This window comes from Phasianus colchicus, chromosome 1 (assembly GCF_987193195.1).
Source record: "Phasianus colchicus chromosome 1, bPhaCol1.hap1.1, whole genome shotgun sequence".
NCBI lineage: Eukaryota > Metazoa > Chordata > Aves > Galliformes > Phasianidae > Phasianus > Phasianus colchicus.
The window spans coordinates 50,810,089-50,825,605 of record NC_143436.1 but is presented as its reverse complement, the minus strand read 5'-3'; the positions used below and the strand labels follow the sequence as shown (position 1 = coordinate 50,825,605).

Genomic DNA, 15,517 nt, shown 5'->3' with positions numbered 1-15,517 from the left:
GCTTAGAAGCCATAGTGTATGACAGAAGCAGGTATGGATCAAGGGATCCTTGTATACAGTGAAGAAGGGGAGTTGCTGAAGGTCTTGGAGTGGAAAGGACAGGATCATGGCATGTAAGGACCTTTTAGAGTACAGGAGAGAGGTGCATTGGCTTCTGTTTTTAGAAGCAACAGCGCACAGCTGCGCATGTAGGAGACTGTCCATAACATCTCCTATGGCTTTTTGTTGAAAGATGTTAGAAAAAGACAGTCTGCTCAGAGTCTGAGATAATGGAACATAATCACAAATTCTCTTTGGTCTTTCTATACAGTAGGATTTACTATTACAGAAGTTCCTTTACAAAGAGGAAACTGTTCTCATTAAAAACATCTAAAGAAACAGCAAGTGTTCTTTTTACTTAAGAAAAAAATCAGTAGGAGAGGTTTTTTTTCTTATTTGAGAGTTTACCTACTCTTTACCTTATTCTTTAGTAAGGGGGAAAAATAGGAAAACAAAATAATCTCAATCCAGAATGCTGAATATTTCACATCACAAGGAAATCTTTCACGACAATGTTGAGTTTTGATTTGTTAGTGGAAAGCCCACAGCGAAAGTAGCAGACTTGAGTGATGACAGCCTAGTGTGACAAAGTACCTCACTTTTCTAAAACAGTGGCCAAAAATTCTCACTGACAGTCTTACCATACTTTTAAGCTAGTGGAATGTTTTTTGAGCTTGTTGTTTGTACTTGGTTTCTGTTTCCCAACATGTAATATGCGAAATACTAAACACAAACCTAGTCATGTGCTTTGAAATACATGAACATGACTCTTCAATGTAGAAGAGAAAGAGCCTGCATCTTGAAAATGTAGTATGGCGGACTTCATGCAGGTGCAGTGTAACTGATTTAGGGCAAGCATTTCAGTAGTTTAAACAATACTCTGTTGAAGTCAGTACTTGCCTCATTATTTATAAATAGCTAGTAGCATAGAAACCCATTATTCTGAAGAATTCTTCTCACTACTGCTTTAATTTTATAGGGTGGCAATCATGGTTTGTTTGGAAACAGCACAGCACAATCGAGGGGCATGCACACACCAGTGCAGCCACTAAATCCTTCCCCCAATATCCGGGCGCAAGTGCCTCCCCAATTTCTTTCTCCCCAGGTAAGGAATTTAAAGTAACTGGTTACTTGAAAAGAAAAAAGAAAGCAAAGGAGGGAGCTACAGCCTTCAGCACACATCATTGAGATTGTCATAGTCTTGATGTTAAGAAACAGAAAACATAGATAAAAATTTTAACCACTTTCAACTGTAAATTTTATATTCATTGAGAGATGAAATCTGCAGAAGAATTAGCCTTCTGTCATTGCAAGGCAGTGGGTTGTAAGTGCTCTCTACCAGTATTTTAAAACTGGTGAATTCAGAAATCCTGTGTCTTACGTAGAGTTTTGGGAAGTATTTAAAAATAAAACTCAAGAGAAAGATAAAAAATTTTCTGAAGTGTGACAAACTGCTTAATTTTTTTCAAGCAGATTTTTCTCAAGCTTCGTGTTTCAGTTACATTGCAGAACTTTTAATGAAGATTTCAGGCTCTCCAACCGCACAAGTTTAGCTTTTCTTTGCACTTGGTGAATACTTCTGGAGATTATCTTGAGTACCTGTGCAACTCAAATATGCAGGGAGAAATAGGGGGATTCTTCTCCGCCAACTCCTGTCTTTTACTATAGCTTATTCAGCATACACAGAAATTAACTCTTTCTGTGAGGCACTGTTTCTTTTGCTACAGTGACTGCCTGAATGCCTTTCTTTTTCCTTGTCAAGCAGTACATTTTTAATGTGATAATGCAGTACTGTGATTACTGGTTAGCTGCATATATATCAGGATTTTACTCTACTGTAGTCTCTAGCAACTAATTGGTTGGGGGAGGAACCTTTGTGTGTGTGTGTGTGTGTGTGTGTCTGCATCTGCATCTGCACATGTAATATTGTATATTGTCAATCAAGTGAGATTCACTCTGCTCAAGCCATAGACTGTGCATGTTTAAATGTGATGTGTTAAGAAATCTGTAATGTCTTTCTCCAAACACCATTTAAGATTGGTGTCCTATTTATTCCTCTATACAAATACTTCCGTTTCATTATCGTATCCTTATTATCTTATATAGCAGTGTATTTCTTGAGGATATCTAATTGGTTTCCATGCAGGTTTCGGCTTCCATGCTCAAACAGTTCCCCAACAGTGGCTTGAATCCAGGTCTTTTCAATGTGGGGCCCCAGCTTTCTCCGCAACAGATTGCCATGCTGAGCCAGCTTCCACAGATTCCCCAGTTTCAATTGGTAAGTAGCTAGTTATTTTGTGAAACAGACTGCTTGCAAATTGTCTGCTGAGTTTTCTTTTTACATCTGTTCTGATCCTGTTTTGTTCTACTGATGCTGTGATTTTTTTGTACAAGTATTTCCTGCTTATTGTGTGTGAAAATACAGCCCTCTTAGAGGCCAGCAGATAATCTGAGCAGCCCTATGTAGTTATTGCGTATGTTGTCATGGGTTGGTAATGATTCTGAGCCTTGTCTTTGTATATTGAAAGCAGTTGGCTGATTTTTTTTACGAAATTTTCTTCAGACTTGTAGTCTCAGTGACAGCAATAAAGCGAGTACTGCCGATGCTCTTGCATGATGTAAAGTTAGAAACAATTAAAGGAGATAATATTTTTCTAAAGCTTTTGTTGTTAATTTTATTTCATTGTGAGGGATGAGGAATGGTTCGCCTCTCCCTAAGTTCTGAGTAAAGCGTTAGCTGGTGGTGAGTTCCTGGCAGTTAGATTTCTCTTGAAGAGCTTTGAATTTTTGCCCTTCCCACCCCCACTTGTCTTGCAGGCGTGTCAGCTCCTCCTTCAGCAGCAGCAGCAGCAGCAGCTGTTACAGAGCCAGAGGAAGTTATCTCAAGCTGTGCGACAGCAGCAGGAGCAACAGGTGGGGCACTGTTTCTGTCAGTCATGTGAAAGCATGAAGTGTACTAACACTGTACATGTCAGAGATCACAGGCCTTTGAATCTTTTTCAGATTGTTTCTTCAGTACCATCCCTATTTATTTATTTTTGTATATTTTTGCAGATTGCTCGTATGGTGAGTGCCCTCCAGCAGCAGCAGCAGAGGCAGCCTGGCATGAAGCATTCACCATCCCACCCTGTTGGGCCTAAGCCACATATAGACAGCATGGTACCCAATCCTTTGAATGTGGGTCTTTCAGATTTACAGACCAAAGGACAAATACCTGGATACGGTTCAGGTAAGTGCTCACATGGAATGAGTAATTTATATGTAACCACTAGAGCAAAGGTTACAAGAAATGTGAGCTCTTGATAAAACTGCATAATTTTTATTATACAAACAGCACATCACAGTGTACCTTAAGTGGCATGCCGACTTAACAGGCTTATTGTAATGTTAGTTTTCAAACATTCCATTTGTTAATGCTTGAATTTCACCTTATTTATAATTTCAGGGCCTCCACATTTGAGGATGTTTAAATAAAAAAACAGCAAATGATAATGACTTGTTGGTTTTGTTTCACAGGCTTTGGCTCAAGCAGCATGGATTATGGCATGGTGGGAGGGAAAGAAGCTGGAACAGAATCCCGCTTTAAACAGTGGACTATGATGGAAGGGCTGCCCTCTGTGGCTTCACAAGATGCCAATATGCACAAAAATGGTGAGAGAGGATTGGCTGTATTGAGAGTGCTCTTGCGGTATCATCTCACCAGACGTGAAATAGCTCAAGTGTAACTGCTTCCAGCTAGTTAACATCTGACCTCATTACTCTGCATCTTAACTATTTTTGGTTTTAGCATTTCCATATTCTCATAAAGATCCCTACCTTTCCACTGTGTAAATATATCTTTTTAATGCTTCAGGTGCAATAGTGCCCCCTGGAAAGGCTCGTGGAGGATCGCCCTACAACCAGTTTGACATAATTCAGGGTGACCCACTGGGTGGCCATGCAGGCCCTGCTGGTGATAGTTGGTTACCTGCCAAATCTCCGCCGACGAACAAGATCGGAAGCAAATCCAGCAATGCCAGCTGGCCTCCAGGTATGACATGAGGGCAGGGATTATGTCCCACCTTTATAGTAGATGTGCTGGAATCTTTCCTCAGTAACCACTGCAAGGAAAAGTACTTGGTTGGCTTATCACGTTTTTTTTTTAAATGTCCTGCTTATTAAAACATAAATGTTGAATTTCCAGTTAAAAAGATGTCTGAGCTAAATATGGACTAACTGAGAAATATGAACTAAGTGATGAGTTGCCAGATTAGTATTTTGTTTTTATGAGTTGAACCCTCATAGTTCCATGACTTTACACTTCAGGAAATCATCTAACGTTTTTCATCTAACGTTTGTCCATAAAATGCATAATACCAGCCCCTTCCTTTGATATTCATTCCTTACTTGTGTTGTATTACACTGACACAGGATTTAAGAGTTCTAATGGATAATATGGAATCAGAACACAGAAGATACAAAAGCTGCTTTCTTGTGGTGATGGGAAAAGGATTTTCCTCTCTTGACTTTTTTTATTTGACAGTACACAAACTTTGCCTTTCAGGAATTATTTATAAATAAGATCCACGGTGGAGCACAAGGCTTCTTTTGCCAGCAGTATTGGTGTAAAATGTATATGCTGTGCTATTTGTTGTGATTCATGTTTGCTTGTGTTGCGTAAAGGACAGAAAAGTGTTAGCATATTTCAGTACTTTTCAACAATCTTTTCAATTGAGAAGTTTTTGATTAACAGGCACTAGCATATTCTTTAAGTCTTACAGAGTTTCATTGGCAGAATTTTTTGCCCACTAGAAAACTCAAGAATATCTAAGAAAAGTGTGTAGTATTTAAACACATAATTATCTATATAAAAGAGTTGTTAAACCCAGAGTGGTGCCCTTGTTGTTATATGGATCAGTCACCAGTATTGTTCATCAAGTAGCAGGATGCATTGATTTTTCTGTGCCTGGAAAAGTCTTAAATTCCAACATGCCTTGCTGCTAATCCTTTGCTGTGTACCCACTCGAGCACAAAGAAGTAAAGGTACAGGTACATCTCTTGGGTAAGCCAGTACTACAGGCCTTGCATTAAAAAGCCTAGAAATCTGTGCTACAGATACAAAACAGCTAGAAGCTTACAAAAAGTAGTTAGAGCTTTTAATGTGAAAAACTTTCAGTGTCTAACCCTGGTAAGAAAATGTTTTTTGATGAGGTAACACAGTTAAAGAATTAGCTACCTCAACAGTGTCTGCACATTTACAACTTTTCAGACCACTGGCTGCTTTCTGTAAAAGTGTATTTACATTACATTGCTGTCAGCCTGGCTGCTCATAGGGGGTTACTTGAACTGGAATTAATGTTCATAATACCAGAAATCCCCAAGGCTTAATTCTTTTCAGAACCTGTCTCCTAGGCTCATTGGTTACTAAAAAAAGCCACAAGTTGAGCAGCATTCTCCTATAAACCACCTGAGAAACACAGTACTGCTTGGGATACTAGGAGAGGGATGTGAGTATCAGCTCTGCTGTGTTCCAAGTTTTTGAATCTACTTTTGTCTCTGACAAGATTACTGGTACCAGAATTCTATCACAGAAGCAAGATGCTCAACAGCTGTTCTTTGTCCCTGTTTGGTGACTTTGAGCTTCGTTAGTGATGCTTGCAGTCCTGCTGTCAGTGATACGTAAACTTTTTGCTATTATTTACTGTCTCACACTGAGGGAGGATAGCTGGAGTTCATGAATCCTGAACATAAACTGCCACTGGGATCATGAGTACCATCCCTCATCTCCTGTGTAAATTAGTAGCTCTTGACTGTGATTGCGGACTTCATGTAGAAGACTGGACTTTGTCATGTGGCTTTTAGGTAGTTGTCACTTTGTTGTTACCACTCTCTCATGAGGTCGTTAGACTACTGAGACAAATGTTACTGTCCCATAACCATCATCCATTTAAGCTGTTTCAGGGCTTTGTTAGCTTTTTTGGCCTCCTTGAGAAGGAAAAGGTAGCTATGATCATGATCAACCTTATCAAGAGCCCTGATTAGGGATAAAGATCTGAGGTTATTTTAACCCCGTGAGTCCTTTTTCTGTCTAGGCTTGCAGATGAGGTTCACTGTCAGATTCTGGCATGGAAATTTTCCTCACCACGTTGAGAAACAAGTTGTTTATAAAAACGAGTTTACAAGAGGGAACCTCTTGAAATGCATGTGAGTTTCCTTTGAGTGAATACGCAGTGATCATTCAGCATTTACTCTGATCACAGCTTTCACATTTTCCTACTGAATGCCATCTACTGCAGAAATTCTGCCATTTAGGAGAGCAGTATTTGTTCAGCACTAAGACGAATGAAATTGTGCCCAATCAAACTGGTCTCACAGGTGGAGGTGAGAGCAAGTTTTGCAGCATTGATGAGAGTTATGTCTTTTGATTGCATCACACAAAATTGCATACCTAGATAATACTATTTTATAATTTTCCCACAGAGGATTTGTTCAGTTATGTACTCCAGGCTTATTTGTTTTGATGATGTATTTCTAATACTCCTAGTATTTGAATAGTTTGAACTGTTGAGGAGATGGTTTCAGATACAATTCAGAGAAATGTGCTTCATGTTTTCGTTACTATGTAGAAATATGAGGGTTTCCCTGTAGGGACTCTTCATGGATGCCCATGAGATAACTGTCATTCCTGAAGGATAGTTTGGAAATTCATCAATATTCTGAAGTTCACACAAAACTTTCCTGGCAGCCTATCAGAAAATGCTGTGTGTAGAACTCAAGTAAGAAATGTAGTCATTCATATGAGTACAGTTGAAATACTGGCATGACTATCTCCTCCCAGAAAGCTACAGAGCACTGGAACTGACCTTCCTTCCAGACCAACTTCAAAACAGTTTACTTAACTGACCTTCTGAACAGCAAGGTGGGCAGCCTAATTAATCAATGGTATTTATTTGACCTGCAGCCAGAGATCAGAAGCCTCATTTTTATTGTCTCCACATCTCCACACCACATTATGTTGGAGTGGATATGTTTATTGTTAAAAGCAATATGGTATTCCTGGTCTTAGACCCTTGTTTGACTTAACTGTTTGCAGGGAGATTATGATGCACTAATTTTCAGTCTCACCAGTTCTCAGGCATGACAAAGGTGTGACTTGGATTTATTTTACCTTCAGCCATTTTGTATCCTAACCTTTGTTTATAGATTCTTTGTCTTGGAACAGAGAAAATCTTTTTGACTAGAATCTGAGAATCTGCATTCAGTGGTCCTTAAGCATAAGGTGATCCTTCTCTTCAGGGGACTGCTGTATTTTGGCAGAAGCTGAACATATTTTTTTCTTGGTACAGTGCTGATTGATTGTTGATACTGTTAGGAATTTTGATCTCCTGCTAGCCTAGATTATGTTGTAGAGTTAGAAGAATTGGGAAATAATGACTGATGTTTATAAAATCTTGAAGACAGTGGGTAAGGTAAAATCAGAATTGTAATTCTGTAACCCTTGCAGTGCTACAGCTGTGGTACAGGTGCTGGAACTAAGAGAATATGTATTTTACATAGGTGAGAAGATAGGTTTTTTTCCATCATGAGTAGACAGATATTTCTAGCTGGTTGAAAAAGTGATGGAAAATGTGTTCACAAGTAAGTGTGAGCTGAGAGAAGGCATTTTGACATCCATAATAGAAATGCTAAGACAGTGTGATGGCTGTAGCTTGCTGATAGCGGCCAGGTTTATGCTCTTGTCCCTAACTGCTACCAACAGAGGCAGAATACTGGGATAGATGGGTCGCAGTTCTGACCCATCAGGATACTTCTTATGTCTTCTCTTGAGATTCTCCTGACAGTGCAATATCATAATCTAATACTGCTCTTGTTATGCCAACCGTATGAACCATCACTATCACATCTTCCTCTCTGTTTGTCTGTCAGAGTTGTAGTCTTGACTCTGCTGCATCGTTGTAACATTAGCTGAAATGAGACTTTCCATGGCAGGTTCCCATATATATTGTTGCATTTCACCCAGATCTTCTGTTATCAGTTATTTCAAAACTTCATGTTAGGAATGAAGGTATCATTCCATATTCTGCATTTGTATCTGCAAGTGATTAATCTGTTACCTGGCACTTCCTTCACATGTGTCCAAACTGTTACACAGTACCCGTGAAGCTTCTGGTTTTGTATTTGGCATTATTCATTTCTTACCATGGCTTCCAGAATTGCCCACAGAACTTTATTGATTGAACATCTGTCTACTTCAAAGGAGAAGCCAAGTTACTAATCTTTCTTAAAGTGAATGGAATTTTTTTGTTCATATTCTCTCTATAACTCTGCATAATGTCTTAAAGATCTGGCATTCATGGAGCTATAATTGAGAGACTAAAGCATATTCTCTGTCTTCAGTACAAAGTATGAAGAATATTACCATATGCATATATCATTTTTATCGAAAGGTACCTCACATTAGCATTACTTCAGTACCACTGGGTAATGCATAAACTGTGTGTCTACCTACAGCATGAAGCATCCAAGGTTGCATTTACAAGCTCATACTGTAAGCACAGAAAGTATCTTAGCAGATATATAATGTATTAAGAAAGGTTAAAACTGTTGAAGCCTCATCTGAATTTAGTCAAACAAAAAGTCGAAAGAGTTTTGTATGCACTTGCAGCACTTTTGCAGTATTGACTTGTATTCACACAATAGAAATAGCTCTGTGGGAGGAAATACACAGTAAATTTTAACTAAGAGAAATCTGATTTTTTTAATTTTTTTTTTAGGAACAGTGTGGAAGATTATCCTCCTAAAATATCCTCCACAGTTACCTCTAGTAAATGACATTCCATTGTCTGCATCTAACTCCTTCTTTCCTCCTGTCCCAGAGTTCCAACCAGGAGTGCCATGGAAAGGTATACAAAACATTGACCCTGAATCTGACCCCTACGTGACCCCTGGAAGTGTGCTGGGGGGGACAGCCACATCTCCCATTGTAGATACTGACCACCAACTTCTGCGGGACAACACCACAGGTAAAACAGTGAACAACTGGCATATGTTTATTTATGTCTGATATTTGAGAATATTCTGATATTCCTGTCCTAGCAGGATAAGTCTGCATTTGACTAAGAGGGAAGCCTGTGTGCTTGTGCACCACAGTTCCGTATCATGTAGAAGAATGACATTGTTACAAAATGTGGCTTTCTTGAAATTTAACTCTGCAACTGGCCTACTCTTCACTTTCTTTCTCTTTCTGCCTTTGATAGGGTCTAATTCTTCCCTCAACACCTCGCTGCCTTCACCTGGTGCCTGGCCCTACAGTGCCTCTGACAATTCCTTCACCAACGTTCATAGCACTTCAGGTATGCAGGCTCCAAAATTTACCTGGACAGAATGTTTTCCAGTTATTCACTAATTCCTCTTCCTTATTCCACCTTGAAATACCCTTTTCAGTGTTCCCTTATGAAATTTGGAAATAATAATGTGAGTGGCTGATCAGATCATTTTCCTTGTGATAATAAAATTTTCTGTTGTAGATGCTTTAGAAACCAGACTAAAATCCCTTTGCCTACCCTTCTCCCACTAAAACATTCTTAATTATGCATGTTAAAAGACAAGATAGCAGTAGGCAGTAGATAGAAGAGGAAAAAAAACCAATATAAATACGAGCCATTTATATGTAAAGACTTAGGGGAGCCATTGTAATGCGTGCATGAGGTAAGGAATATAGCAAGTAATAAAGCAGGTGATTTTATTCGTCTTAAAATTTGGAGTGTTGAAGTTCTATGAAGGGAACACTTTTTCCTCACTTTGTGTAGTGCTTGTATTTCCCTGAGACATAGAGAGAAACTAATTTTTAGTCAAAGGACTAAAGGACTGTCCAAGGACTGAAGGGCTTAGGCAAGGATCTTTCAGTGCGTGGCCTGCAGACAGTAGTGTTTTGCATCATTAAGTAAAGTCTCCAGAGCTGTCTTGTGAAGAAAGGTCTCTGCACACACTTCTGGGTACGAAGCTGGAAATAGTTGTTTCAGACAAATAATTCATATTTTGAGCTGCTTATAAATGCTGGAGTTTTCTTTTGAGACATTATTGTCTTTGGCAGCCATTTAACACTAAAGAATTGTGTGTGGATAGCAGAACTGGTGAACTTAGCTGAGAGCTGCATCTGTCCCACACTGTCAGACTTCTGGGATAAAAGCAGTGTTCATACAATAACTTGCCATCTTTGCAAAACACATTGAAAATCCTGCTTATCTCTCAAGAAAGATAGTATTCCTGCTGCCAGTTTGTGGCATCACGTTGGTTTGAAGCAGTATACATATATGCAGGATTCCAATTACATAAACAATTTCTCTTTCTTAGCCTCAGTGGAGGAATGACATGTATTAGTTTTCTCATCTCTGCTTGCTTTTGTCTAGCACATGAGGAGAAGAGAGAAAGGTAAAAAAAAAAACAACAAACTGAAGTCATAGCTAAATTGAAGACAGTGCACCCAGTGCCTGCCATAAATCCTCTCTTCTCCATGTTGTGTTAAACTGCACACTAGTGTTCTACAGCTGAAAAATAGGTCATCTGAATTAAGGATTTAGAATTCACAAATCTATAAAACAAACTTGGTCTAGTGAACAAGGTTTTTAAGGACTTTTACATACTTTTATAGGTTAGTGCTTGAAATCTCAGTACTGTTGACAGTTACTGTCACTGAAATACAGTGATCCAAATGTGAAGCAAAGTATGCCTTTACTTCTTGCTCTAAGTTTTAATGTTGTGAGTCCCAAATGTATTATTTCGTGACATGTAAGCATAGATTTTAATCTCTTATTTCAAATAAATAATTTACTACCTTTTGTTAGTAAATAAAGATTAATATATGAATTTGCAAACATATAAATGAATTCCAATTAAGATAATATATGGCTCAAGAGCCTTTTCCCCTAGGATATTCTGTCTGTTTGCTGATTCTGTTTACAGAGGAAGGAAAAAGAAAATTACTCAAGCAATTTCAACTTAGATTTATTTCTTCTTACTGAGTGATAAATATCGGTTGATGTCAAGAGGTATAGGAGAGGGTACACTCTACTTTATTAAGGACAATCAATGGGGATTAGTTTTTAACTTTTTTAAATGTGTGGGGGATGCCCACTATTATTCTTTCCCTAATAGCTACTTGGCAATATTTTCTAGTATAAATTCAATGCATGTTGTCAAGATGGTTTTAAAGTTCAGTTGTCATATAGCTAAATGTTCTTCATCATGCGTTGTCATTGTGCACACTCTATAATGACATTTTTGTTGCATGAGAAAGCATTAATCTTACTGAATGACATCTTTAGCAGGTAGCATTAGCTTAGTATATCAAGTGCAGTAAATACTCATTTTGGTTCTCTGCAAGTTTGGGGCCTTGAGAAGGTTCAGTTTTACGTATTAAAAGTCAGTAGCACCCAAATGTGCAGGAAATCCTCAGGTTTCTCAAATAAAATGTAGTAGTGTAATATGGGTGTTCTATGTTTCTGTTGTTAATGATTAAATATACTGTGGTAAGTTATATTAACACAGACAATAATCTTTTCTTTTTTGGGGGGGCAAGGGTCAGCATGTATAGAATAAGCCAAGATTAACTACATGTGTCATGGGTTTTTTGCTATGGCAGATTATTTTTTGTTCTGTGCTATGTGCTTGTCTGTGATTGAAATTGGAGAGAATTTGCAGTAATGCTGTAGTTGAAAGCTAGTTGAATCTTACTAGGTTTCTCTAATACATACTGTTTATTCAATCTTCCAGCAAAATTCAGTGATTACAAATCAACATGGTCCCCAGATCCCATAGGACACAATCCCACTCATCTCTCCAACAAGATGTGGAAAAACCATATTTCCTCAAGGAACACTACAGGGCTGCCTCGCCCGCCTCCTGGCCTGACCAACCCCAAACCATCATCTCCATGGAACAGCACAGCACCCCGATCGGTCAGGGGCTGGGGGGCACAGGACTCAAGGCTTGCCTCTGGTGAGAAGAATCATCTGATAACGCCATTGATCAGACCTGAGGAGTGTGCGCTTTACAGCACTAATGGTTTGGAGGAGAGAAAGTTGCAGTTGCCTGGTAAAAGGAAAAAAGTTCCTTAAGTTTTTGAAATGGAAATGAACTGTCAGTGATTGGGATGGTGGGTGGGGGGAAAAAGGGGTTGGGGGTAATCCTAGATCCTGCTGCAGGAGATTAGTGGAGAGGGCTAAGAGCTGCAACAGAGGAATTTCTGTTGCATAGGGCCTTTCAAAACTTAAAGATAGTTGATGGGGGCAAACTGGTAGAAAGTAAACTCTAGTAAAAAGTGATGTGAAATGTGAAGAAAGATGTGCTTTTTCTTGTCAGGAGTAAATATTCAGCTCTCATGTTATTAGGAGCTAATAATGCTGAATTTGTCTGAGACTGAAAGACCTGACTGTGATGAAAAAGGTTTTTCAAAGGTTTTTCTTGATTCCTTTCTCTCCTGTTTGCAGCATCTACTTGGAGTGATGGTAGCTCAGTTCGTCCTAGTTACTGGCTGGTTCTTCACAATCTCACTCCACAGGTATTCTCTTTTACTGTCTCTGGGAACTTGTTTGCATTGCTGAGATAGCAGTTTGTGGGCTCTTCACTTGGCTCTTTGTGATTAAAATCTAACAGGATCAGATTTGTCAGCATGCATGAGATGCATTTCTACTAACCCGAGCTGTAGTCTAATTGGTTTTTCTGTAGTCATCTTTTCAGTTAACTTCAAGATGTTCAGTGTTTTCTGGATGACTAACTTAGCCTTTTCTTACCTAGTGTTTAAAGAAAGCAATGGAACAGAAAAGTTTGTTTTTCCTAGAAGTGAAGAAAAGTTGCATGACCATAATGTAGAATGGTTGACAGCAGAGTCTGTTTCTTCGGGATATAAGAATGCTGGTATAACTGCTAGCTTTCACTTTGGTGTTTCCATTCTGAAACCACAGTGTTTCCAGCTCTCCTGCCAAAAACAGTCTAAATAGGTTATCCCTACAAAAGTGTTCTCTGCACTCTTCCTTTCAAAATGCATTCTATGGAGATGGTGGTTTCATCACTCTCATTTAGTCTGTATTGAATGCTTAGGAAAAACCTGTCTGATTATCAGCAGTGCCCTAGGATCTAGACCCTAGTTCCCTGTTCAGCAGGGTAATTCTGGTAGAGCTTAAGAAGGCATCAGTGTGAAAGACTGAGGTCTCCTTTGGATCATCCCAAATGGCAAGCTACACTTCTTTCATAGGAAGGATTGTTTTCCTTATTGCGAATGAAATGGTAGGAATGAAAATCGTGGAGAGGCACAATTCTAAGTCCCTGCCCCTGTGCAAGTTAGATTAATACTGCTTTAAGAATCATTTAATGGAGTAGAAATATATTTTGAAGGTATTCAAATCAATAGAAAAGCAGATTAAAGTTGTACCTTCTCTAGCAAATCCTCTTTTTGTTGTGGATCAGATACACTGAAGAGGAGGAAATAAAAGATTAGCATGATTTCAGAGTCAGTATCTCCAGTTTCTTTTTTTAACTGTGCCCATATCTGTACCCACATAAAACTTTCTTTTCCCTCATTTGAGATTGTATTGTATAATAGGGGAGAAAAGGGAGAAGGAAGAAAGTAACACTTCCTTTAAGTATTTGCACATACGGATCCCATTTGTGTGTGCATGTTCTTGTGGCATACAAGGAACAGAATCTGTCTGTACAGAACGCCTTGGAGAACAGCAGTTCCTGGAGGTAAGAAGCTGTTATGCTGCAAGGAGGAATGTAGGCAACAACTGCTGTGAAAACATTAGTTCAGGAGGAATGAACCTTGCTGGGTTCGGCAAACTGTTTCTATGACTTACTGTTTCATAAACCACAAAGACAAAAAATAAAATAAAAATTAAAAGGCTACTTATTGTAGAGGTGAGGATTCCAGTTCTGCAAAGTGTTTACTTACTGGTTGATCTAAATGCTGCTGGCATCACAGTGCTGGAAACTAACAAAGTCTAGTTCTTCTGGCACAGTCCTAATGGCTGCAGATGCTGAGAAGTACAGCCTGTTTGCAATTACTGGAAAACCTGCCGATGTAAGGATAGTGACAGAATCAGAAAGTAAGGAGGGGAAAATGAGTCAAGCTACAAATGAGTGAAAAGATAAGCTAGTTTGTTACGTGAAGTGTAATCACTATAAGTGTGAGAACTTGAGGCATACTAAGATGCTATTTGAAAATTAAATCATGTTACCTCTGCATTCTTTCCATTGCTTCCACCTATTTTCCTCTGTAAGAGAGATAGGTGGAATAGATTCCACCTATTTTCTAATGACTGTAGCTGTTAAGACAGAAATGCATGTAGTGAAGTAGTTCCCAACATCTCTCCTATTTTGGCTGTTCTTCTGCAGATCGATGGGTCAACCTTGAGGACGATCTGCATGCAGCATGGCCCACTGCTGACATTCCATCTGAACCTGACCCAGGGCACCGCTCTCATCCGATACAACACCAAACAGGAGGCGGCCAAGGCCCAGACTGCACTGCACATGTAAGCAAATCCCAGTGTCCTTCCTTTGCTGCTAGACTAGTCATGAACACAAAACGTCTCTCCAGTGCTGTGCTTTGGAAGCTCGTTTTGGGCATTTTTGAAGGGCATGTTTCATTCATTGGTAGGAGAAGATGAGAAACAAGGGTGCCTTCCATTTATCTTGTTTTAAGTACTGCCACAATCTGGTAAATGCAGAACCAAGAAGGTGCAAATAGCAGGCTGGAATTGTCACCAGCATGCAAATTGCTGTACAGTTCGGGCTGTCTTATGAAAGATCATAAATAAATTTAGATCATTCTTACATGTGTCACCCAAATGTGCAGGAATCTGCTGTTATTTTGAGATATACTAGAAATAGCTCCTTTGAAAAGCTACCATTCTTAAACTTCTTTGAATTCACAGAGCTCTAGTATGTTTTGAAAATGTGAGAGATTTGAAGACAAAAGTAACTTCCTGGGCTTTTTAAACTTCTCTTGCTCTGTTCTGTTTGAATGGCAGTGTACATGCATGTGTCACAGAATCACAGAATGTCCTGGGTTGGAATGGACCTCAAGGATCATAAATCTCCAACCCCCCTGCCACGTGCAGGGCCACCAACCTCCCCATTTAGTACTAGGTTGCCCAGGGCCCCATTCAGTCTGGCCTTGAACACCTCTACGGACGGGGCATCCACAAATCATTTTATATTGTGTATATACATGTATTTTATATTGTATCATTTTATCTACACCATACATGTACTTTTATTGTCCTTGCATTTATATTCAAGGCTTTAGCTTAAATATAGAAAGCTTTTGTTGCAGGTTAACAATAGAGTATTTGATTTTTGCCCTTTATAAAATGGAAGTTCTTGTGTTTTGAGTCAGTTTCACTGTTGAGAATGGCTGACATTTGCTGTGCTCATTCCATTCTGGCCAGCTGATTTCTGCTTTGGTTTTGTCACCAAATAGCATTGTTTCCATACCTTC

The 15,517-nt window shown here is 39.1% G+C and overlaps 1 protein-coding gene across 12 annotated transcripts in view; it reads left to right on the top strand.

Annotated features, from left to right (window-relative positions):
- TNRC6B (trinucleotide repeat containing adaptor 6B) overlaps nt 1–15,517 on the top strand; it is a 136,383-nt gene that overhangs the window by 110,816 nt on the left and 10,050 nt on the right. For 9 of the 12 annotated variants that reach the window (XM_031600217.2, XM_031600218.2, XM_031600223.2 and 6 more), the window contains 11 exons: nt 1,019–1,144; nt 2,186–2,317; nt 2,857–2,952; nt 3,094–3,268; nt 3,556–3,690; nt 3,893–4,069; nt 8,895–9,041; nt 9,276–9,371; nt 11,791–12,111; nt 12,507–12,577; nt 14,410–14,549. In XM_031600217.2, coding sequence (XP_031456077.1) covers nt 1,019–1,144; nt 2,186–2,317; nt 2,857–2,952; nt 3,094–3,268; nt 3,556–3,690; nt 3,893–4,069; nt 8,895–9,041; nt 9,276–9,371; nt 11,791–12,111; nt 12,507–12,577; nt 14,410–14,549 — 1,616 coding nt within the window. The remainder of the gene's footprint in view (nt 1–1,018; nt 1,145–2,185; nt 2,318–2,856; nt 2,953–3,093; nt 3,269–3,555; nt 3,691–3,892; nt 4,070–8,894; nt 9,042–9,275; nt 9,372–11,790; nt 12,112–12,506; nt 12,578–14,409; nt 14,550–15,517) is intronic. The other 3 variants (XM_031600224.2, XM_031600219.2, XM_031600221.2) reach the window with 2 other exon arrangements.